The sequence below is a fragment of the Ptychodera flava genome, chromosome 10, assembly GCF_041260155.1.
Source record: "Ptychodera flava strain L36383 chromosome 10, AS_Pfla_20210202, whole genome shotgun sequence".
NCBI classification, from domain to species: Eukaryota; Metazoa; Hemichordata; class Enteropneusta; family Ptychoderidae; genus Ptychodera; species Ptychodera flava.
In genome coordinates, this window is record NC_091937.1 from 19,877,469 (window position 1) to 19,902,976 (window position 25,508).

The 25,508-nt window shown below is 35.9% G+C and overlaps 3 protein-coding genes across 3 annotated transcripts in view; 2 read left to right on the forward strand and 1 right to left on the reverse strand.

The window, feature by feature from the left end:
* The window catches only part of LOC139141541 (serine-protein kinase ATM-like), a 111,596-nt gene extending 91,130 nt beyond the window's left edge, over positions 1 to 20,466 (reverse strand). Inside the window, exons 1-11 of the mRNA XM_070711133.1 lie at positions 20,341 to 20,466; positions 18,444 to 18,525; positions 17,608 to 17,784; positions 15,814 to 15,891; positions 13,416 to 13,580; positions 12,843 to 13,008; positions 12,004 to 12,166; positions 11,056 to 11,160; positions 10,151 to 10,227; positions 9,675 to 9,735; positions 9,184 to 9,350 (exon numbers count right to left, since the gene is read on the reverse strand). Coding sequence (XP_070567234.1) covers positions 9,184 to 9,350; positions 9,675 to 9,735; positions 10,151 to 10,227; positions 11,056 to 11,160; positions 12,004 to 12,166; positions 12,843 to 13,008; positions 13,416 to 13,580; positions 15,814 to 15,891; positions 17,608 to 17,680 — 1,055 coding nt within the window. The 5' untranslated portion in view covers positions 17,681 to 17,784; positions 18,444 to 18,525; positions 20,341 to 20,466. The remainder of the gene's footprint in view (positions 1 to 9,183; positions 9,351 to 9,674; positions 9,736 to 10,150; positions 10,228 to 11,055; positions 11,161 to 12,003; positions 12,167 to 12,842; positions 13,009 to 13,415; positions 13,581 to 15,813; positions 15,892 to 17,607; positions 17,785 to 18,443; positions 18,526 to 20,340) is intronic.
* On the forward strand, positions 366 to 8,324 carry LOC139142188 (uncharacterized). The gene is made up of 2 exons (XM_070712040.1): positions 366 to 451; positions 7,422 to 8,324. The coding sequence occupies exon 2, from the start codon at positions 7,429 to 7,431 to the stop codon at positions 8,059 to 8,061; it is 633 nt and encodes a 210-aa protein (XP_070568141.1). The 5' UTR covers positions 366 to 451; positions 7,422 to 7,428; the 3' UTR covers positions 8,062 to 8,324.
* Positions 20,467 to 20,695: 229 nt separating the features above from the next.
* On the forward strand, positions 20,696 to 24,712 carry LOC139142194 (c-Myc-binding protein-like). Its single transcript, XM_070712047.1, has 4 exons — positions 20,696 to 20,830; positions 21,277 to 21,398; positions 23,474 to 23,603; positions 24,141 to 24,712. The coding sequence occupies exons 1-4, from the start codon at positions 20,816 to 20,818 to the stop codon at positions 24,189 to 24,191; spliced, it is 318 nt and encodes a 105-aa protein (XP_070568148.1). The 5' UTR covers positions 20,696 to 20,815; the 3' UTR covers positions 24,192 to 24,712.
* The last annotated feature ends 796 nt before the right edge of the window (positions 24,713 to 25,508 follow it).

Below are 25,508 nucleotides of genomic sequence, written 5' to 3' on the forward strand. Positions count from 1 at the left end.
ACCACACATGCACAAAAACCTAATTTTGGGGGAAAAAAATCAGCCTTGATAAAAAGCCTTGATAAAAAACATCAACAGCATCATTAAAATCCTCTGATCATAATATTTTTGTGAAAAAAAAATGCAAAAATTCACAAGAACATTTATAAAATCATATACAGTACAGCAGATTGGGCGCTGATGCGTACGTTCCTACTGTTGCAGTTTCTAGTCACTGAATATGACTGAAAAAGGACCATTTTGGGGAAACACATAATTAATTTGATATGGCCAAATTATTACAAGTGATTGACATAATCAGGACCACTCCAAAATAATCTACTTCACTGTAAAATGCCCACGTTGCAGCCTGCTCAGCACTATTTATCCCCAAACCCATCTCAACTTTGCAGCATATTTTAGCCTTGATGGGCCACGGTTGACAATACTGAAAACCCACAGCACAACTAAAGTAAGTACAAAATTTTGCTCATTTCACATAAAATCACTTATTTCATAACTTTCAATGACATTTAGCTTGTCAGTTGGGTTTTTCTCTGCTAAACTCAGCCAGAGAATGTGATCCAAGTCTACATTTCACAGCTTTTTGCAAACATACTTCAAAAAATATTTTTGCAGGTGTTCAGCCAATTTTAGCCGTGTCAAGTCTTGATCAAACACATATATGAATATGATCTCCTACATTTTGAAGCAAATGAAGTAAAATACTAGAATGCCAATAACTAGACATCATGAATAGAGGAATTTGTGATCAGTGAGGTTGTTAAGTAATGGTCTATTATCGCTGTTCACATCTGTTTTTTTAATATTAGCCGTTTCATCGTAAATAGCTGCAGCAACAGGTTAGTCATAGGTGTCTTGGCATTTTAAGTAGAGACAGTCCATTTGACTCAGACCGTTAATAGCTCTGTAAAAATCAAAATTTACTCTTTCCCTGCAAACATTCTTGCTGACCAGGGAAAGCAAAGTCTTTGGATCGGGAGACATGCAAATTGCACTGAATAAATATCTCAGCATTTCGTTTGCAGTTAACATGGCCAATTAATGGTTTAAGTTCATACCCATTCATTCATACCAGATTATATATCTTTCCTATAAACAAAATGCTGGATATACTGAATGACTTGGAGACTACTTTTCAGTTTCTGAATATCTCTGCAACGTTGTAAAAAAGGTATGTTTTGTTTGTTTGCTGTTATTTGACTCTCTGTTGTATGGCAGTCATCTCTCTTGGCCAAAAAGCAGAGAGTTTTAAACTTTCGCTCAAACTTTCTGAGAAAGTTCTAAACCATTCTCTCATAATCAAAACAATCATATTATCATCAAGAATAAAAGTCAAAATCAAAGTAATATTGGAATTAAAGAAACAGTGTTTAAGTGTTTGTTCAGACTTTCTACGTGGATGTTTTAAAACCATTCTCTTTCATAATCTAGAATGAAAGTCGAAAGACACCTCACAAACATTGGTATCCGAGAAACAAATTCACTAAAATCTACCGGTATTTGGAATGCAAAATGCTGCTATATCATGTATTGACTCCATGATGACAAATAGAGTGTTCAAATTTAATAAAAGCTGTACATTACATACTTCTTCAAATCCAAGGCCTTCAAATATGTCTATACATGCAGTAGACAAGACAAGAATTGTAAAAATTTCGTTTCCAAAAAGTGTCTCCGAGGAACATTCTATTCTACTTTAAACACTTAAAGTATTTCAGTATCCATTTTTCGAATGGAAAACATGATTGAATCACAGACTTAATGGCATTTCACTGCTTCTTTCACAATAACACGGAAATTCTTTGATTATTCTGCGTGATTGCAAGCTCTCCAGAGCATCAAAATTCCCTCTTGGTAAAATAAAAGGACAGAAAATTCCCCTTGGTGAACTAACTACATCAGTCAGATTCGTTCTCGCAGATATACACTGAACCAGACTTCCACATATATTTACAAGGAATAGGCATTGTCATCACATTTCAACATCATAGACACTGAATGTCACAGCAAACCAACTTGTACAAAACACTTAGCATACCAGCTCTTCCCTACTAAAATTTTCAAATCCTGTTCTTAGCTAGCATTCCTAATAGCTAAGTCTGCAGGATCTCTTAAATTGCCAAGCTTATGTGCGGCTTATTTACAACTATTTTTATTCAGACAGTCTTTTTGGCTAAATGAGAACTTTTTTTATATGTAAAAACAAATATTAGACCAAATTTTTCAACAATGCTTTAAGGAATACTAATTGGTCATTTTCATCACTTATGTTATGACTGAAACTATAAAAATCACATGTCAAAGGAATTGACCATAAGCTCTATAAGGAAACACAGGACACCATAAATGTTTATTTGACAATTTATCAGCATCGGCCAATTCCGCTATGCTGTGTTCAATGACAAACTTACAATCAGGATCACTGCTATAGCTTTCAAATAGGTTTTTGGCTCAAAAGCATGCAGGTTATTCAATGTGCCACTTTTTATTGCATATTTTACTTCAGTTTGTGAGGAAAGTAAAAACGCTTTCACACCTGAATCTGATTAGGCATTGAATATGTATTTCATCCAAAATGGGACAGACATTGAAAACTCTTCTACATACTGTCTGCTGTTATGCTGAGTCTTCATGAGGAAAAATTGACATAAACTCATCTCGCAAGTGGCAAACTTTTTATCCTTATTTTACCTTCGAAACTTAAACATTATGATCTACATTTAAGTCCTGCAAACAGGATACCTTTTACTCAAAAAATCAAAGTTGACATTCAAATATGAAATATGATACTACTTCACAAAAATTGAAAGGATTAGCTATTGTTTTGTGGAGGGACCCTGTATTTTCAGGGGCCAACGGGGCTTGCTGGGCCCCTATTGTTGTTACTGGAGTTTAATATTCTTCTTCTTCCTCTTCTTCTTTTTCTACAACTTTTTTGTCAACCTAGAACTCAAAAAGCATCTGACCTAAACTTCTCAAACTCACAGGACTAATAATAGGTACATATGGGTACTCTGCACCTAACCCTTCAAATTTCAACTGGTCACATGACCAAGTGGCCATATTGGATTTTGCAGCTGATATATATACCGGTATTCACTATTTCTTTTTACTTTGACAACCAGTACTCTTTCTCCTCCTCTTCCAAAAACATCAAAAACATTGTGAAACAAAGGTATTTGCATTGCAAACATTTTTTGATCAATATGCAATGACCTTTTCAATAAGTGAATGCTCCGCGGGACTAAAATCAGTTGTTAACGATAACACTGAACATTCGATATTTTGATATGAATTCAGGAGTGGAAAAAGAAAGAATATTTTAAATGCACAACAAAAATAATGCAAAAAAAATTGTTTTAGCTCTGCAGGTGAGCTAGTTAATAGTGGAAATTTATTCTAAAATTATGATTAATGGCTATGTCAATATAATGGAGTTCAAAGGTCAAAATCCAAGAAGCTTACCATGAATGCATTAAAAAATAGGGCCAAAGTCCCTGAAGCTACTATAGACATGGATACAAAATTAAGTATTTCCTGACTGTATGAAATTATTTCACTAAGGTCATCCTAGGGACCTGTAAACCAAATATTAAAGCTGTCTGACCAGCGGTTTTGAAAAAACAAGCGACTCAACAGTTGACAGAGCTCTGCTGTGTTATGTAGAGAATAACCTTTTGTGACACATGTATTGATGAAGAAGGTGGATATCTTTGATAGCTCATTTCAGGATGGCCTGACCAAAAATGGGAAAAAAAATTCTGTAAAAATACAGATTTGCATATTTCATCACAATTTTAACAAATCTAAGTTGGGTTATCCCTAGGGACCTGTATACCAAATAACAAAGCTGTCTGACCAGTGGTTATAAAGAAGAAGAAGATTTTTTACCAAAAACGCCTTTTTTGGTGCTAATTTGCATATTTCAACAATATCAACAAATTAATAAAAACAGTTTCTCAAAATCATATATTTTATCCACACAACAAATATCAAATCAGTAAGTACTGCAGTTCTCAAGATATTTGAGTGGCCGGACGCCTCACAAACGGACATACATACAAACAAACAAACAAACAAACATACATACATACATACATACATACATACATACATACATACATACATACATACATACATACATACATACATACATACATACATACATACATACATACATACATACATACATACATACATACATACATACATACATACATACATACATACATACATACATACATACATACATACATACATACATACATACATACATACATACATACATACATACATACATACATACATACATACATACATACATACATACTACATACATACATACATACATACATACATACATACATACATACATACATACATACATACATACATACATACATACATACATACATACATACATACATACATACATACATACATACATACATACATACATACATACATACATACATACATACATACATACATACATACATACATACATACATACATACATACATACATACATACATACATACATACATACATACTTACATACATACATACATACATACATACATACATACATACATACATACATACATACATACATACATACATACATACATACATACATACATACATACATACATACATACATACATACATACATACATACATACATACATACATACATACATACATACATACATACATACATACATACATACATACATACATACATACATACATACATACATACATACATACATACATACATACATACATACATACATACATACATACATACATACATACATACATACATACATACATACATACATACATACATACATACATACATACATACATACATACATACATACATACATACATACATACATACATACATACATACATACATACATACATACATACATACATACATACATACATACATACATACATACATACATACATACATACATACATACATACATACATACATACATACATACATACATACATACATACATACATACATACATACATACATACATACATACATACATACATACATACATACATACATACATACATACATACATACATACATACATACATACATACATACATACATACATACATACATACATACTGACGGTGCACGCCGGACAGATACCCATCCCAATAGCTTCTATAGACTATATTAGTCTATAGTAGCTAATAAACGAGAGTTAATTACATTCTAATTAAAGTAAACAAGACTTGCTTAAATCAAGATTTTCGTCATAAAAAAACAGCATATCTGTCAGGTTATTATATAAAGAATCTTACGCCGGTTATCTTTTGATTAGTATTTTCATCTTTTTAACCAAGCACATTTTAACTTTCAAATTAACATTGTAAGTAAGTTCTGTTGAATAAGTTGAGACTGTACGTACTCAGAAAAAGCACACTGAAGAGACAAATGTTTGAAACTTAAGAAGTTCAAGGTCATCAAAAGCATCATGTAACACTTTCATTGCACTGTTTACACAGATTGCATAATTGCTATAAATAGCACATGAGGAATCTTACAGCCCAGCTTTACCGTAAAAACCCTATCACTCTGACTACTCTTTTAATTGACCACTCTATTTTTTTCCTCAAAAAGTAATTTTTTTTATCCTTACCAAGTCAACCATAAATGGAAATTAGAACTTTCTCTATCTCTATTTATTTGACCACCCTATCATGACAAACTATTTTGAGCAATTTCTTTTAGATACCATACAGGGCACAATAAATGACGGTTCAGAATATGTCAAAGTTGGGATTCAGGAAAGTTGCCTTTACATGTTTTAATCCTCCAAGATGGTAAGCATTTCACTATGAACTGTCAAAAAAAGTTGAACTTTCTGATAATTCTACACTAAAATTATTTTGGCTGTGATGATTTCCTAATTAATTCAATTATTTAAAATCATATTAATTATTTTTTTCTGGGTGAATAGATAGGGTTTATACAGTACAAGAATTACATACAATGTAAGTCACATTTTGGTCAAAAATGACAAAAAAATTCCTTAAAAATACAGATTGCATATTTCATCACAATTTGAACAATTCTAAGTTGGGTTGTCCCTAGGGACCTGTATACCAAATAACAAAGCTGTCTGACCAGCGGTTATGAAGAAGAAGATTTTTTACCAAAAACACCTTTTTTGGCATTAAATTGCCTATTTTCAACAATATCAAAAAATTAAAAAAAAAAGTTTCTCAAAATCATATTTTTCATCTACACAACAAATATCAAATCAGCAAGTACTGCGGTTCTCAAGATATTTGAGTGGACGGACGCCTCACAAACGGACATACATACATACATACATACATACAGACTGACGACTGACGCCGGACGGATACCCATCCCAATAGCTTCTATAGACTATGGTCTATAGTAGCAAAAAATGATGTATGACAGATGTTTAAATGGATACAGAAATGACTGGAGGAGGTATCTGCATGGAAATGTTTTCTGACGTGAGAGGATGATAAAAGGTGTCTGGTCAATTGGTTGATAGACTGATTTGTTCTGCTAAATGTACCAGTCAGTTGTCAGGCTGATCAACTTGTTCAGCAAATTCATTGTCTAAGTGCGAATTTTTACAATCATGATCTTTTTGACTGGTTGTTTTAGTAAATATAAGACAGCTGCACGAAAGGTTGAATGTGCCTTGGAGACAGATATTTGAACTTGCAAGCTTTTAGAAGACTAACCAGATCAATCATGTCCTTTAGAATAATGACCAGCTTATTTCTGTGAAAACTGAAATTTTCCCGTAGAATTAGCACAGGGATGGCAGCCATTTTGAATTTTAAGTTTTGGTAAATAACAAACTGTTTCTATTTTGCAGGTGATTTTCATTCTTAATTTAGAAAGGGTAGGATTACAATATCCTGCTACAAACTTTCAACAACAGTTTTAATCTTTCAATTTTAGACACATGCTACCATGAACACTCAAGGGAGGTACATACATATGGCACATTATCTATCCTGACATTGCTACAGTTGATGTAACAAGCCAAAATAATGATTATAATACACCAGAAGGCATAATTTGTGAATTACTGAAAATACCGTACTTTCAAAAGAATGTCATATGATTTATTTTTATATGGATTCTGGATATTATTTTTGAAATCTTCCAAAGTCAGATGTTGAAGATAATGCCAAGATATTGTCTCTCTTTAGGAAAACCTACAGCTGGTGATAAATAGCGTATGACCTGCTTGATCACAATGATGTGAATAATCTTGTTTACAGTGAGAATGACATCCACTACAATCTATGTATAATTAGATACGAAAAATATGAAAATGAAAATTTTAAATTAAAAACCAACTACTGTATCTTTCATGACTTTGCAGAAAAATCATGTACCTGACCAAGTACTTGGTGTTTGCATGGTTTGTTGCCATGGTAATGCCAGCCCAAGCATCTCCGTATCTGTGGCAACAGAATGTGGTCAAGGTATCAGGACCCGGGCCAGAGGGGGAGACTCCTGAACAACAAGATGCCGTACTCCATCAGCATGAAAGTCAAGATAGCAAAATGACAAACAGAGAAGAGACACCACAGGGAGACACTGAGGGAAAACGTCAATCTATGTACCCCTTTTGGCCTGTCTACAAATCTCTACCAGAAGGGGACAATCCCGAGGCGGGTGATGGCACTGCTCAGGCTAGAAAGAAGCGCCAGTCTGGTTACCCGTTCTGGCCTATCTACAAAAAGAAAGACGATGCCGTGGAAAGCCCGCCGCAGGAAGAAGAAGACGACGCTGGCAAACTCATCGACTTAATCCCCAGACTCGCAATCAAGGATTTGGATCCAGAGGAAATACAGGCGCTGAGGGAAATTCTGGCGGAAAACAAGAGAGAGGCTGCAAGTGACGGTGATACTCCAAAGAAAGATGGCTTCCGAAAACAAGATGTGCGAATATGGCCTGCCGTACCGATAGACACAGCCTTGAAGTACAGCGACTGGTTGAATGCTAACAGGCACATTTAAAACGGCATACACGTCATCTCAAAGAATACATGTCATACATCCTTCCTACATATTCAGAAAAAAATATGAGACAGCATACGTATCTAGTGCATCAAAACTCACAATACAAGCTTTGACTGTAGTACTTCAATATCCAGAGATGCGTAAACATATGAGCTTCTCCTCTCTGAAGACATTTCACTGAAAGGTGGAGGGTTTTTGTGAACAAACATCATGTTGACTTCGTAACTGGCAATAAATACAAATAAAGCACAGAGGGTAAACACGACAACTGTTTTTATTGCTGACACTGCCAAACACCAATAACACCTAATGATAAAAGTCTGCATTTGTTTGAGGAATTCAGTGGCATGATTATATATACCAAATGGTAAATGTCATGAGCTGCTAGAAATCATACTCGGAAAAGTAAGACATTAGTACCTGCATGAATACATTTTATAATGGTGATGACATAATGGACTTGAAATAATTATATAATTATTTAATCTACAGCCGTGGTAGGATTCTATTTCTCTGCAGAGAATAACCACACTTAAGATGTATATATCTGAAGACTTTGGTTGAAAACAGCTTGAGCCATGAAGCTGCAGTGTCTGTATAAGCTTCTATCAAAATATCCATGCATATGCTGACTTTTCCCTGTTGTCTTCATATTGCCCTCTTTCAAATATCCAGATAAAGGGATATCAAAACAGATGAGTGCCTTTGGTAAAATGGAATATCCAATTTTAAGGGACAGACACTTTAGTCACTTTGAGGCGATGGCGGTCTCCAATCCAACACTTCCAAGTTCAAGTTCACACACTGTGAACATCTTTCAAACCCATGCTATAGATGATGCTTGATCACTCAAGGCTGAAAGGAAATAAACCTTACAGGAAGGCAAACTTCTCCCGAAAATACTCTTAATATCTTCAGAATTTTTTAGTTTACAAAGCTGAGACACAACACCATAGATAACATCAGGAACAAACATACCACCACTGTACACTAACCCTTACAGGCCTATCTTGAAATGGTTAAACTTGTTTTTGATGTTTGTTCCTAGCACTTTCACTGGAACAATCAAAATTTACACTGACAAGCTACCACACGCAATGACACACAGACATGTCCTACCATGGTATACATTCTCTGGTCTGGCCAAGCTGCGTGACAGCATCCCTGATCATCTCCCAGCCCGATTCAATTCTTCTTTTCTTGGCTCTACTTCCCTGCATAGCCTGCGTACTGATGGTGAACACTGCTTGAGTCACTTCTATCTCAATGGTCTTCTCTGCTAAAATCTTCAATAAAAATGTCCATGCTATGTTATTTAAATATGACAGGCATCTCACAGGATAAAGATGACTTGGGGATTAATCCATTTTTAAACTAATTTTACCAACTGTTTTTTTACTTTTTATCACTCACTGCATGTGATAATAATATCAGTATTTGTAAACTCTGACAAATGTTATCATTATTGATGCTACAATAATTAATACACAAATGCTTCTTATTATGATTGGAAAGTTGGTATCATGATCTTCTTCGGTTTATCAGGGTGATTTTGAAGGTGATACAATAGCTGTGAGAAAAACAAAATTGACAGAAAAACTTCACTGTACCTGATGGAAAACATCTGCAGCAAGATCAACATATGATGCCTTCATCTCCGTTTCACGGGCACTGACAGGGAAAAAAAAGTTAATTTGAATGTCAAACTTAATGTGAAGTGATTAATCTTTGACAGACCTGGTTTGAACATCAACAATAGGTATCACATTAAAGAATTGATGAAATACCGGTGTATATACCAGTCACTAATAGTGGTGCAGCATTTGCTGATCTGGTCAACCGTACCAACCTGACCTGTTGCGTATAGTGATAGAACATGCATATTCATAAATCATTGTATAAGGTATTGACATGATAACAGATTTAGCTGCTCCACACTGATGGTTTCTGGAAAAGCATGAGATGTGAGATTTCTGACAATTTTGCACACAGTATACAGTGCATGCACAGAGCATCTTTAACTCTGATAACAGTAAACTTCTTCCTGTAAAATTTGATTACAAAGATTCTAAAGTTCTACACTCACCTTGATGAAAATTTACTGCGTCCTCCTCGCTGTTGCAAGTCAGTATAGATGGCTTCGTATAATTTCCTTAGGTGACTCTAAATGAAGTCAAATAATGTGTGAAAGACAAACAGAGTAACTGTCCTTTGGAGAATATTTTCCCAAGTATGACTCAGATAATTGTGGTGCCATGTATGAGACAGACTACAGAAAGTTCATTCTTTTATGGTAGAATGCGTTTCAGGGACAGATATTTGGGTTTTCAAAGTTTTTCACTACTTTTCTGGCCTACCGCTTATGGGGGCTCATTTTAAAGCTCTTGGTGAAAGAAAAATATTCGCTGTCATACTTTTTCAAAAATCGACAATTATTCTTTTCCTCATAGAGTTAAAACAGGGGTGGCAGCCATTTTGAATTTCAAGTATTGGTAAATGATAAGGTCATTTGTTTAAATGGTACCAAACTTTCCACAGTAACCCTTGATTTCTATTCTGGATTTGGTAAGAGAATGGTTGAAAGTTTGAGGATTGAATAGTTGAAGTTTCATTGAGGAAAGTTAGAGCAAAAGTTTCAGTCTTTCACTTTCCAGGTGCATGTACTACCTGCAGAATACAATTCATGCTAAATCTTCTGAATTCCACAAGTTTACTGTTACAAGTCGTACAAATAAATTATTGTAACATGGTTCTTATTTACCACTAATTAAAAAATGGTGAACTGCCATGTGTTCTAACTTCCTAGCATGAAGTATAATAACTGCCTGAGCAAGTCTTAGATGCTGTTAGTATCCAATTACACAATTTCTCTTTTTGATAAAAAAATTGGCTGGTTTTGTGTGCTGTCCTCTTTTTGTACTGGAGTGGAAATACATTTGTTGTAAGAAATACTGTAAAGTTTCAGCTGTGAGCCAGCCAATGAGAGCCTACCTTCCAGACATCAAAGTCATTGGCATAGGCACCATGTGACTCATCAATGACACCATTGGGATGATGAACTGACATTTGAAGTCGAAGAAATTCAGCAATTTCATCCTACAACAGACAGATATTGAATAGGAAATATGAAGCCAAGAATACAAAGACACTCATTGCATTAGCATTCAGTCAGCTGCCAAAGGTCAAAGGGGGTCACTTTGGACAAAAGCTCCTGAAAAACTTCAATTTTCTGAACTTTACAGTGAACACCGGTCAGTATAGTGTGGCATATATTTCACTGATTAACTTTAAACTGTTCATCCCAACTCCACAATCACCAATCACCATTGACAGACAAACAGGGAATGTGAAATATGAAGCCAAGAATACAAAGACACTCATTGCATTAGCATTCAGTCAGCTGCCAAAGGTCAAAGGGAGGTCACCTTGGGCACAAAGCTCCTGAAAAAATTCAGTTTTTTGGAGGAACTTTACAGAGAACACCAGTCAGTACAGTGTGGCATACATTTCACTGATTAACTTTAAACTGTTCATCCCAACTCCCTGTGAACAGATTCACAATCACCATTGATAATAATAGGTTTGGGCCAAACCATTTTGGTGAGAGGGTTTACAAGTACGTTACCAACAAATGTTTCAGAAAAACTTTAAATGAATAAATGCTTTTCTCTGCCAGATGGTAATTACTAGTTTAAAGTCATATGTTTGATGGCCCTTGGTAAATTCAAAATGTTATTCAAATCCAGATTTGTAAACAAAAGCACACAGGATATTTATCGATCTGTTCACCCTCGATTCCCTGTGAACAGGACTACAATCACCATGGATAACAGTGGTGAAAGGACCAAACGTTCTTTGCAACGGTAGTATCACATAGTGAGATACAAGATGTTGGACATGCACAACACTGAGAATTGCAAAAGATTTCATAGTCACTACCTTCAAAGGTACTGATGGCCTGCTACTCCACAATGCAAGCAATGTTGACAGGATATCTTCTCCAAGTTTACACAACTGTCTTCTGGCATTCACAGCCACTGATCGGCAAAATATGTTCATGGCTGCGATGATGTTCCACAATACAAGACCACTCTTCTCTGTCCTGTATACGGATCAAAGATTTGAGTTATGCGTTTTGTCACAGTATTTATGATAAATTGGTTAGTAGTACACAGGGTGATCAAAAGGATTTTCAGAGGCGGCAAATACTTCTTTTACCAGTTCCATGATGCAGTGCGTGCCAGGATATACAAAGCGTATGCTACGCATAGAACTTTTTAGCCGTAGGGTATGTACCAAGGATATGTTACTCACAGTACACTATGCAAAGTTAGATCTGTGGTTTTTTGTACAGATACAACTACATTTTTTGACATAGCAAATTTGTGTAATTTTTGTATAATAATCAGTTTTTACAACACAAAATTGGTGTTTTTGTTGTTCTGAATGTATAAACAGTGTTTGATACAGCCACAGCAATGCATTGTGGGATAACCAGGAAAAGGTCCATTGTGACTGATCTGCAGATGGTGAATAATTCAAAGAGGCTGTATCCCCATTCCGTGGATTGGAACGTCTTTTATTGAAAAATACCCTCCTTAGATAAATTGGTAGCTTGTCTAGTGAATCGAACAAGAAAATGTGGCCATTGTTTACATGCAGGAGAACAGTAGCATACTGACCAAGTCAAAGCTAGAAGTAATGGTACAGTATCATTGATGTTTGTTTGCAGTACCAAGTGAATCACTGAGATACCAACATTTGAAAACAAACCTCACCTGAGTTGTTTCAGGACTTTTTCAAAGAAACTGAAAAATCTTCTTCCTTGCAAACCACACTGAGTGGTAGCACCAGATACAAGTACATAGATGAGCTGAGCCAATACATCTCTGTTGAATCGAGGTGGAGGCTCTAACATTGTACCGCAGTAGATAGTCAACAAAGCTGAAGTGTGAATGATTAGTGTAAGCTTGTAATACATTAAACATTTTATACATGGATGATAACAAGGAAGAGAAAACTATTTTCAATTAAATATTTGACTTACAGTTTAATCTTAAATTGCTAATACCTTGAAAAACCCTAACTTGTATAACTTAAATTTGCATAATGGTTTTTGCACAATCAGAACCAAATTGCCCTCAATTTTCAAGCAGAGGGTGACAATCGTTAAGTTGGAAATAGTTTCAGTTCACCTTCATTAAATGATTACATGCTACATCATCAACAGGTTACCATTGAATCCCATTGGATGCATGCAATGTTTGATATATGAGGCATGTAATATTGGCAATGATGGTCCTAGCACTGGTGGGACTGCTGGAACCATTCTGTATTACATATATACTCACAATGCCAGGTCTTTGCACTGAGCTCACACCAATACTTCCTAACTTTCAGGATGTCTTTCAGAAGCACATTGCTGTAGTCCACACCAAAGGCTTCCAGTGTGAAATCATCATCCATGATTTCCGTCACATGCTGAACTATTTCACCACACTTCAGTCTCTCACCACCTGGTGGACAGTCACACGTTATTTTGACAACAAAATACAATACATATCGGTGTACATGTAGCCTGTGAGATTGTGTTACCAATTTTTCAATGTAAATTACAGTGAAGTTTAATAGAATAGTTCAAGTGTAAGGTACTTGACAGCCGCACCTTTAATCATACTACCAAAAAGAAACAATTCAAAACAAAATACTTTGAAACCATAAAATATTCATAATTGTTGTTTCATAACAAGTTTCCTTTCGGTAGTTACTCAGTAAATAAGTTTGGTCTATCTTCACTCTATCACTTTCTAATCATGTCTAATTTTTTTATCTCTCTGGTCTTATCATAAGACTAACACAGTTACAAACATTGTCGTTTTCTAAAATTATCTCATGATATCAAACACTGTAGCCAATAAAAAGTTATGTCCATTTGGTCCAAAATCATCAAAAAAATTACAGAAAAATTCATAAAACATAGGGCCAAAGTCCCTGAAGCTACTATAGACATGGATACAAAATTAAGTATTTCCTGACTGTATGAAATTATCTCACTTAGGTCATCCTAGGGACTTGTAAACCAAATATTAAAGCTGTCTGACCAGCGGTTTTGAAAGAACAAGCAACTTAACAGTTGACAGAGCTCTGCTGTGTTATGTAGAGAATAACCTTTTGTGACACATGTATTGATGAAGAAGGTGGATATCTTTGATTAACATTGTAAGTGAGTTCTGTTGAATAAGTTGAGACTGTACATACTAAGAGAAAGCACACTGAAGAGACAAATGTTTGAAACTTAAGAAGTTCAAGGTCATCAAAAGCATTATAAGGAATCATGTAACTTTCATTGCACTGTTTACACAGATTGCATAATTGCTATAAATAGAACATGAATCTTATAGCCCAGCTTTACCATAAAAACCCTATCAGTTTGACCACTCTTTTAATTGACCACTCTATTTTTTTCCTCAAAACGTAATTTTATTTTATCCTTACCAAGTCAACCATAAATGGAAATTAGAACTTTCTCTATCTCTATCTCTATTGACTATTTTGAGCAATTTCTTTTAGATAACATACAGGGCACAATAAATGACGGTTCAGAATATGTCAAAGTTGGGATTCAGGAAAGTTGCCTTTACATGTTTAATCCTCCAAGATGGTAACGATTTCACTATGGACTGTCGAAAAAAGTTGAACTTTGTGATAATTCTACACTAAAATTATTTTGGTTTTGATGAGTTCATAATTAATTCAATTATTTAAAATCATATTAATTATTTTTTTCTGGGTGAATTGATAGGGTTTATACAGTACAAGAATTACATACAATGTAAGTCAAATTTTGACCAAAAATGACAAAAAAATTCCTTAAAAATACACATTTGCATATTTCATCACAATTTGAACAAATCTAAGTTGGGTTACCCCTAGGGACCTGTATACCAAATAACAAAGCTGTCTGACCAGCGGTTCTGAAGAAGAAGATTTTTTACCAAAAACACCTTTTTTGGCATTAATTTGCCTATTTTCAACAATATCAAAAAATTAAAAAAATAGTTTCTCAAAATCATATTTTTCATCTACACAACAAATATCAAATCAGTAAGTACTGCGGTTCTCAAGATATTTGAGTGGACGGACGCCTCACAAACGGACATACATACATACATACATACATACATACAGACTGACGACGGACGCCGGACGAATACCCATCCCAATAGCTTCTATAGACTATAGTCTATAGTAGCTAAAAATAGGAAAACTAATGGACAAAAATTTTGGTGGGAAAAACTGCCGCACTCAAAAGGTTAAGTTGTGGTTTGTCCTTGAGCAGAGCAAGGGAAGCATACGCCAAACTGACAGTGCCACAAAGCATCAACAGTATTCAACAGAAGCACTGATGTTTGACACACTTATGACGCCATAGCTAAACATTTACAAATGGCCCAAAAAACTTAGCTGTTTGTGACACAGTACAACAAAGCCAGCATGGAACTGAACACACTGCTGATGTCTACTTTGCAACCCCTGTCCTTTAACCATTTCGTAAAGCCCATAAGTTTCAATATATCTGTACCCTGGATGGTGCTGTAAATAGACAGGGAATGGGTGGATTGGGATGTCTAGTCATTAGATCCAACAAATATCTGCAATAGTGGTATGAAATGCCTTAAATCAGAACTGAAAGAAGATTACAGACAGTGCTGGTGATTTCGCCGAAACTGAGTGACATGTGACACTTACGTTTGTTGGCAACCCTAATGGTCCACTTGAATAATGTACTTATTTCTTGTTTTCTTCGGTTGATCGTAGTGACCGAACCTAAAATTATAAAGAGAAACCACATCTTTGAGTTTGTCTCCAGCTAGTCTATAGCTAGTCTTTAGCTAGTCATCAGCCTCTATACTGTAGTGTAGTGTATATGTGGAACAACGTAGCATTTCAGATTTATAGTACCGGTACTTGTTGCCTCCAGTCTTCCTTACACCCCTTCATCATCGGAATACCAGCCTTGCAGATGTGATTGATAATACCATTATACCCCAGGCCACATCACATTGGTGTCCCCTAGTGAGGGAGCTACATTTCCCTTATTCGATGATATCTCACATATAACATCAAACACAACTTGTGAGACAAAATCTGATCAGCAAACTCATTCAGCAGGGATCACTTTGGGGCGCGATAACACGATATTTACGCTCAAAAAGTAGAAAAATCGCATTCAGAAAAATCCATTGGGCAAAAAAGTCGCGCCGATAATTCAAATGGCACGTACGTGATACCTTTACGCGATCTAAATTCATTGGTAATATTTGGCAGGTTTTCAGTACAGAACCACTCATTGTGTCGCCGTAGAGAGCGCTATAATTACGCTAGAAAAAGCTGTTGCAGAGTTACCCGTTTCAAACAGCGTTTGTGATTGGTTGCCAACAGGAAGTTTTGCGTTCATTGACAAATCATTGGAGTAGATACAGCAAGTGTTCATTGCTGATGTACAGTGTGTTGTCGTCACTCAAAATGGCGCTTTCGAAGGAATTCGTGTCCAGTACGAGTGGTAGTGCAAAGAAAAAACGAAAATGCACTTTTTTGGACTACTGTACTTCCCGTTACTCCCGCACTAGAAAGTATGGATTTGGTCGCCTCCGATTACAACTACACTCAGTGTGACAGTGTCCGGACAGGTTAGTGAATTTCGCCCAAAATGACGAGCACTACGAAATCTTATTATCATACCTTTCGAAACTTTATAGTGTTAATACTCAAACTGTTAACACTGCAGAAGTGGCATTTAGGGGGTCAAAGTTGCCAAATTTTTCGTGATAATTAGTTACGTTTAATCCATGGACGACAAAACTATATTCAACGTGTATAGCGCTTAGATATCAGACACGGGCTGTCCCGTGTTGCGTTCGACACCTCGTATCGTACGGTGTGGCCACGGTTTGTGGAGGGATCGTGGTGTGGCTAACTTCACCGAGCTTGTAGCGCCCGAAATAGCTTCTACCAAAAAAAATCCAAACGGGACGGCAGCGTCACCTGACTTAATATGCTGTAGCATGAATTGTAAAACGCTATCAAAATGGAGCGAAATGAGTATAACGAACAGCATGTCATTAAATGTCTGAAAACTGAGGTCTTCTGTAAACTGTCTCACTGAGTGTATTGTTATGCAAATTAACCAATATGCAGAAAATAAGGGAAAGTTAGGTCCGGTTCCCACAGACTTTGAAATTCTCCCACTGTTTTTTTTCATGTGCGATTTTATCTCATGCCGTTCTTGAGCCAGGGTAATCCCTGTTCAGGTCTCAACATTAACTGAATGCAACTTGTCACGCTCATAACTGTAACCTTACATGTAAATCAATGCTGAAAAGCCAAGATTCAACAGGTGGAATGCCATCAAAACATTTTGAGACGAGAGGCACATCTTGATCAAACTGCCATACAATTCTGCTATTTTGCCAGGGTACTTTACACTATACAGTTCAATTGCAGACCTATGTGATAAGAAATGTTTGTTATATTTCAACCTACCAGTTTTAGCTTTCCTGATGACTTCAATTTCTTTACAAATGTACTTCCTGATACATTTAAAACATAGTCCCATGTGAACAGCTTTGACGTTGAGCTTCTTGCAGAGTCTGAATTCTTGTCCAGCGATTGCTTGACCGAATTCTTGTTCAGCAGCTTTTGCAACTTGTCAAGTTCTTTCTGTGAGAGAAGATGATACAATGACAGCAAAAGAACATAGAGAATTACAGAACTGTTCCTCAAAAACACCAGTATGACTGACACTTTTTTAAATGCTGCAAAATACCTCTGCATGGTAACTTTACATTGTGCCCCATCAATGAAAGTGCGTTTGTTGTTCAATTAATACAATTGTCAGAAACAACAGAACGTTTTGTTTCCATCCTACATGGTTGCAGTGACTGGGCCGTCAATGCTATCAAGTTATGGGCATATGGAATAGTTTGCAAGACACTGAAAAGAAATTTGATCATGTTATCTTGTGACTACAGTGTGCAGAAATAGACTTTATTCCAAAAACAATAAAATGGTGATCAGTTCTTTTTGGATCAGAAGTGCAGCTTTCTAATTGTGCAGATCAAGTGTCATCAGTGCTCAAGAATAGTTTGAAAATCAAAATTAGAATTTCATAATATTCCTATACCTGTCCTACAATGAGGATATTTTGACAGGGTTTTAATAATTATGAAACAGCATCAATTCTCTGCATACAGATCTAACATTTCCACAGAAAGCAATGTCATTGGGAAAATCATTTCTGTAAAAACATTGCACTTTGCCTCTTTAAGGGATGTTTGTCACTGATATGATTATCAGAATTCATGCAATCACAGACTCACCTTTCTTTCAGTGGCCCTTTCAGACTCCAAGCCACGGCAACATGCCATCAAATCAGCAATGCCCTCATTCATCTTGGTTGTTCTACCGACCAAAATGGTAAAATATTACTTTAAGGTTATGGCTACCTAACTGTAATTTTCTTTTCCTTTTAACCTTCAAGCTTTGAAACATGTTTTGTGTAGATCGATAGTTGTCTACTCAATAACAAGTCTCCAAATAAGAGTTATGATTTCTACACAGTTGATGAGTTCTGGGTAAATAACAGTAAATTGTTTGACTGTACCAGACTTAATTTACATTATAGTGACAGTGAACTACTAAAAGGAAAGACACATTCTGATGTTTTGAAGACTGCGTTGACCAGCAGCTCCAATCATCCTTCTAAAAAGAGACACAATGTCACAAATCCTTTGTAGCTCAGTATGGGTACAGAAACCTGAAATTGTTTTGGAGCCAAACAGAGCTGTATCAGTAATAACGACAGGAAACTACTTTATTGTTTAGCTTCCCTGGTTGCAAATAAAATTAAGGATATTCATAGATTGTGTTGATGTTGTTTGTATTCTTTAACCCTTTGAACCCAGCTCGGACATAAATGTCCGATGACATCATAGAGTACCAGGGGTCAGGGTGCAAAGGGTTAATATATTTATTGTTTCAATGTTTTTAACATGGTAACTGAACCAAAACACAACACTATCTGGGTTTCTCCTTGAAAATAGGCAATGTAGTATCTTAAACCTCTAAATCACAACTAAAACCCTGTAGACTTGTTCAATCTATCCATGGCCATTTAAATGTAACTAAAACATGAATTTCCCTGAAAGTTCATTTGAACGGAAAGTCAGTATTAACATAGAGCAAAGTATCTACCCGTACCTCCATGGTATGGACTTTGAAGAAAGTCTTGCTCACACTGCCTTTGCAGAGGTTCTCGATAGGAACCCTAATTGCAAAAGTGAGCGACAGGTTGATATATGCATAGACTGGCCCCTGTCACTTGGCTTTTCCGGCTGCAGTTACCGGCTGTCTAGCCACAGGCACATGACACGTCACTTCGCGATCGGTACTGATGCACAGTAAAGGGAGAAAGTTGTGCATCAGTACTGATCGCAAAGCGACATGTCGCGTGCCTGTGAGCTTAGCCATCTTGCTGTCCCTATGATCTATGCAAAAGCCTACCTCTAATGCAACAGTTTGCCGAAGTTTATTTCTTCAATTTACCCTGTTTTGATATTTATATGCCCACAGACTTGGAGCAAGTCGAGTATGTATATACTAGTCTATAGGCATACATATGCTGCCTCCATGGTATATATAAGGTTACAAGCCTGTAAATACTGCATTACTAAATGTCACAAAAATATTGGAAAATTTAAAATATTGAAACATCAAATTTACAGCAGGCAATGACCCCACTCTGCCCTAGTCTCTCATCATGGATGTAAAAAATAGATACTTTTTACATCCATGCTCTCATAGACCCCGCGAAGGAGGGAGGAGGGGGGAGTGGTCGATGATATTGATAACCTGTAATGGAGGCAGGCGTACCTGGACTACGTTTGGTATTACCGTACTATATATATGCCGAACAAAATTTTTATAATTTGCAAGTCTGAAAGAGATCATAAAAAGGGCGTCGAACATGATAAAGAGTCAGAAATCATTCAGAATTTCATTATCAACAAATATAGTGTACCGGGGTGTCGTACCATGATCGCGATCCACACTGCCACTCAGCCCGCTGCGGACTGCGCAGGATTCCCACTGCAATCTGAGTATGCAAGCAAAGATCTCAACACGTTTGTAGTAACACGTGAGATATCTTGACATCGCCCACCAACGGTGAGACTTGTTAATTGGTGTAAATTACATCTTAAGTAATAATAGACATACCTTTCATTTTGACACCTTGAAATGTGAAACCTTGTGCATCGTGCAGAAACTGGCTCTTCTGATGCAAATTTCGCGGCAGTTCTTTGACCTACCCATGAAGCACTTGTCTGTTTCCGGGCCGATGGGTCAAACTTTTTGGCCTCTTGCGTGGTCTTACATGTAAGATTGACAGAATCATGTAGCCAATTGATGAAATATAACTTTAAACTTCATTAAAATTGGTAGTTTTAGTATATAAATTGAGTAGAAAAATCTGCTGTAGAGTCTAATCTTTTTTCATTTTGATGCTTTGTACATTTTACGGAAACAATGAATTTTGAAAATTTTTGAAACTTGTACGAGGCTAGACAGTACGTTGCGCATTTTATACTGCGCATCTAGCAACATCGCCATTTTGTTTTTTCTATTTTGAAGTGTGTACTTCCAAAACATTACCGAAGAAGTATAAAGCGGCCTAAACGAGTATTGCATCAAAATGACTACGTACAAGGTGAGTTTCATTTTATTCACTTCTGCTTAATCCACATTTGAAAATATTTTAAGTGCTAGACTAAACCTACGTGTTGTATGACAGATGTCGAAGTGCTACTGTGTGACATTCCATGGCGTTCGGCTCTCTCACTCGAACTTCGTCCGAACGTTCACTTTTTCAGTCATGGCCCAGCGGGATGAAAGCTGCAGAGACATTTGCGGTCGCGCCACATTTGTTTCACGGAATTTTAACCTATGTAATGAAAGAAGATATTTGATATATAGCAAAGCCTTCCTTCGAATGCCCTAACACACGCTTTTCAGCATATACTACCCAGGGGCCATTTCTAATACTGTCACTTTTCCAATCATAAAACCGTGTTTTGGTTGTTTTTGGCGTTGGAATGATGTGCATTTGCCTGCAATTGTAGACCAAGTAGGGTATTTTGATACCTCTTTTTACAGGCTGCCGACTCCAAGAGAGAGGAATTCAGAAAGTATCTCGAAAAGGCGGGCGTATTGGATACCCTCACAAAAGTACTTGTAGCGTTATACGAAGAACCAGAAAAGCCAAACAATGCTCTAGAGTATCCTTTCAAAATGTAACAATGACGTGGAGAATGTGGTTACTTTGTTTCATTTTTTGAAGTCGCGAAAAAAATATTTTTCTTCATGAGTATACCTGAAGCAGGGTAGTTGACATTTTTAAATATAACAGATGACTACAAAGAGCTTACAACAAACGCTACATTTCAAATTGTAACCTTTAAAAATTTGAAGAGTTTATCATAAGTTGTCCTTTTGTTGAATATATTACAAAGTTTTACTTCTGCTTGAAACACTGTTGAAATGAGTATTGTAGCCAACTGTCTCTCTTGGAGTATTACGGAATATTTACACGACACACATGGCAGTATGCCACAAACAATTAATTATATGCCAGAGTATTTTAATGTCATTTGGCAACTGGATGCCAATGTTTCATTGACAAAAATTATTCCTCGTACATTACACTAAATATTACTTTTCATAGTAATTAAGCTTAAGAAATTCAAATTTAATGACAATGATGAATGATGTTTTTTGTTAAAGTATATGGTGTGTTTAATGACATTTATATGTATACTTGTACCTGTCAACAGTTAACTTAAAAGAATATGATTAACAAATCAATTAATTATTTCCATTATTGCCATGTTTACAATTGACACCTGACCGACAGTGTGCTTTACATAAGTTTTATTCACTGGCAGACAAATTATCCACTGGAAGCAGTCTGCCCAGTTGTGGGCCAGAATACATTCTTGAAATGGTTCAGTGTCAGACAAGATGAGAACAAAGTGATTAAACACAACCAAGCATACAGATTATATGATGTGAAACTTCTGTAGGAAAAAATGTATTCAGTACATAGCTGTCTCTTGTATAATATTTCAATCCAAAGTGAAAACACCTGTGTTCTTTTTGTTTACACAAAGTAGACAAAGTTGCTGGTATGGTATTTCCTGTGTCACCAATACCTGCATCATGATGTTTGTGTTGCAATAGCTGTGGTAGAAATCCCAACTGCCATAAATGTGTTATAGCCCAAGAATATTTACTGGATATCACTTTTTACCACAGATAATACTGTATTGTTTCAGTTGTTATGAAATAATAATAATAGTAATAATAATAATATTGCTGTATTTTGAGTACCAGCTCATATGACAACAATGAAAAGAAGAACAAAACTGAAAACATAAAAATATATAGGAAAAAAGCCTAAAGACAAACTATATATTGAGTGACGACCTCATCACAGTGTTAATATGTCATTGTTGGTATAGTAAAACCATAAACAGGTCTCCAGTTGATAGTGGTTTTGTCCCTTATAATGATACTTTCATAACCAAACTTCAATGTAGCATGCTTGTTGCCTGTGGCTAATTTAGAGCTCTATACATATACAACAAAATACTGTAAAATGGTTTTAAGTAGTCTGATTTAATAGTTTGTTTGAGGGAACAATAGAAAATCACAGTTTGAATATTTTTATTATGTAAGCTTACTATGCACAAATCAGATGAATGCTTGTGGTTTACATGTGAATAGTTTTTAATTTATCAGTGCACAGATGGGTAGACTCCATGGACTTTATGTCAACTAGTCAGATGTCAGTGCTTTAGCAAAGCATTTGCCTGACCATCATTAGGAAAAAGATTTTGAAAGTGTATTTCCTACAGTAATAGAAATAGGTAATAGTCAGTCAGAAAAAAAGAGAAAAAACATGCTAAATGTTTTGGTTGAAATTAGACAATTTTTGTTCCATCAATTTTCAGTATGCCTTTCAGATTCATAAATGATACAGTTTTGTGTTCTTCATTTCTCATTCAGGGTTTGCTTTCCAAACAAGACAGATTCTTGTACAAACTATATACATGTGTAGCAATTATCATACAGATGTAGCAAGATTAGGGCATTTTTATACAATGGGTCAAGATAATCTTTAATGTTGAACACAAATACACAAATATAACGACCCACAGTGACTAATAAATGTAATTGATATTTTTTTACTTGTTTGTCGAATTTTTTTTCTTTATGTAAAATATATGTAAGTAGCATTCCATATGTAGTAGCCATCTCTGTGTAGATATCTTCCTTGACTCCTGTGTTTTAGCTTTCTCAAACAAAATATTGGAACAGGTGGCCCAGACACAGCTGATGTGGAAGCATTACGCCTTGAGGTTACAGAACTTAAACAGAAAGTAGAGCAGCTTACTGAAGAGAACAATGAACTTAAAGCCAAGGTATTATCACTTTCCTCCATCGAAGCTTGCATTTGCCATCACCATTTCATTTATGGTAGAATGCTCCTGGGGGACAGATATTTGGACACTGAAATTTTTACAATTCTTTTCTGATCTACCTCTTGTGGAGGCTTGTTTTAAAACTCTTGGAGTAAGAAAAATTTTCATGCTGTGATGTCTACTAGAAAATTACACACGTTTTCCAACATCAGTATAAGCAGAATATGGATTTTGCAAAATGATGGTATGGTTAGAAGATTAGTTTCTCATGTAATTGAAGAGTGTATTCATATGTATGTTTTAGTAATGATTGACCAGTTTGACTGCCATTTTGGCAACTTACAAACGTTATGTCTGAAGATTTTTACAAGTGCATGACATTGGCACATCTGTCAAAAACATGCATAACAGAAGCACTGTTTGTTGAAGAGGTTGTTAAATAACATCCATTGACAACATATAGTTTACAATTGCAACTGTCTAAGAATGCAATCCACAACACAGTATTTACAAAATATCGTCTCACTTGTCTTACAGCTACAACAGTATGAGCCATCACAGGAAGGGGAGCAGCCTGCCGAGGGATAAACTAAAATTCAGTCACATTTACTGAAAACGCCTTCCTTCTGTGTCATCTCTATACATCTAGCCAGACTACAGCAACGTTACAAGTGTTGCAGTGTCTCACTACACACACTGGGACATGCAGACAGAGCACCTTAAAAAAATGTATCAAAGCGTTATCATTTGTTACCAAGCAACTTAGTATTTCAGACGGTCATTACACTTTAATCAGAGCTCAAATCACTGATCATTGCACTTTCTAGAACAATGTTCAACGTTGACAAGCATGATGATCTCTAGTGTAAAATAAGAAAATAAAAGTTTTATCGATTTTTGTAAACTTTTAATCGCATTATTATTGAGTAATATTGTTATAATATATGTAACGTTTGAATTTAAGTAAATTCTGACCTTTTGCTTTTTGCATTTTAGTGTTTGCATCAAAAATGGTGTTCCTTTTATCCACTGTATTGTTGTTGTAGCTTCTTTTTGTTTCTTATTAAAATTTTTTGTTGTTTCTCTTAAAATAAAGTCAATATAATATACATGCGTGTGGAGAAATGTTGTCATGTCATCAGAGCCCTTTGCGTGTCTTCTGAAATATGCTTTTCCCAGGATGAACTGTAAACAAAAATTGTCCTAGGCTGGGATCGGTCTGGATTTTTTTAAAGCAAAAGTAGGCACTGAACGACAAATAATTTCTGGAGTAATGGTATATAGGAACAATATGACTTTTATGTATGATACCAAGGTGCACCTGAGATGTTTGGGGAAGTTGAGGGGTCGGCCTATGTAGAAAAACCTGTACCCCACATGAGACCTTTTCATTTTGGGACCCATTATAGACTTCCGACACTGTACCCAAGTCAAAAGTCGCTCCAGAGGTTCAGAAAGCATTACAGGGCACAAACAAAGCATAAAAATGGCTGGGCCCAGGTACAAGCAATGTGTGTACTGCAACTCCATTGTCACTGATCTGGCCATTACCCCAGAGGTGTCATGTCCCAGACCAAGGTGAAGTTCTCTCCATTCCATAGGTCAGCCTCTGGCGCAGGTATGCACACACCAATAAAATTGGCAGTCAAGGGGAGTTCCTGAGTGTAAAATCGTGATGATATGGTAACAAATCAATATGTGTATCTGTTCTGTTCAAAAGTTTCATGAAAAGTTAGATTTATTTCAAGAACAAGCGGTTCACATAAAATACTAGCAGAAACAAAACTCTGAAATGATGTAGGAAAAAAAGAAGTACTCAGCCTTTATTTCAAAAATTTCCACACTCGAATTGCAAAAAAGGAAACTTCACTCTGCAGAGCGTTTAAAGAACGAACATCCTTAGGT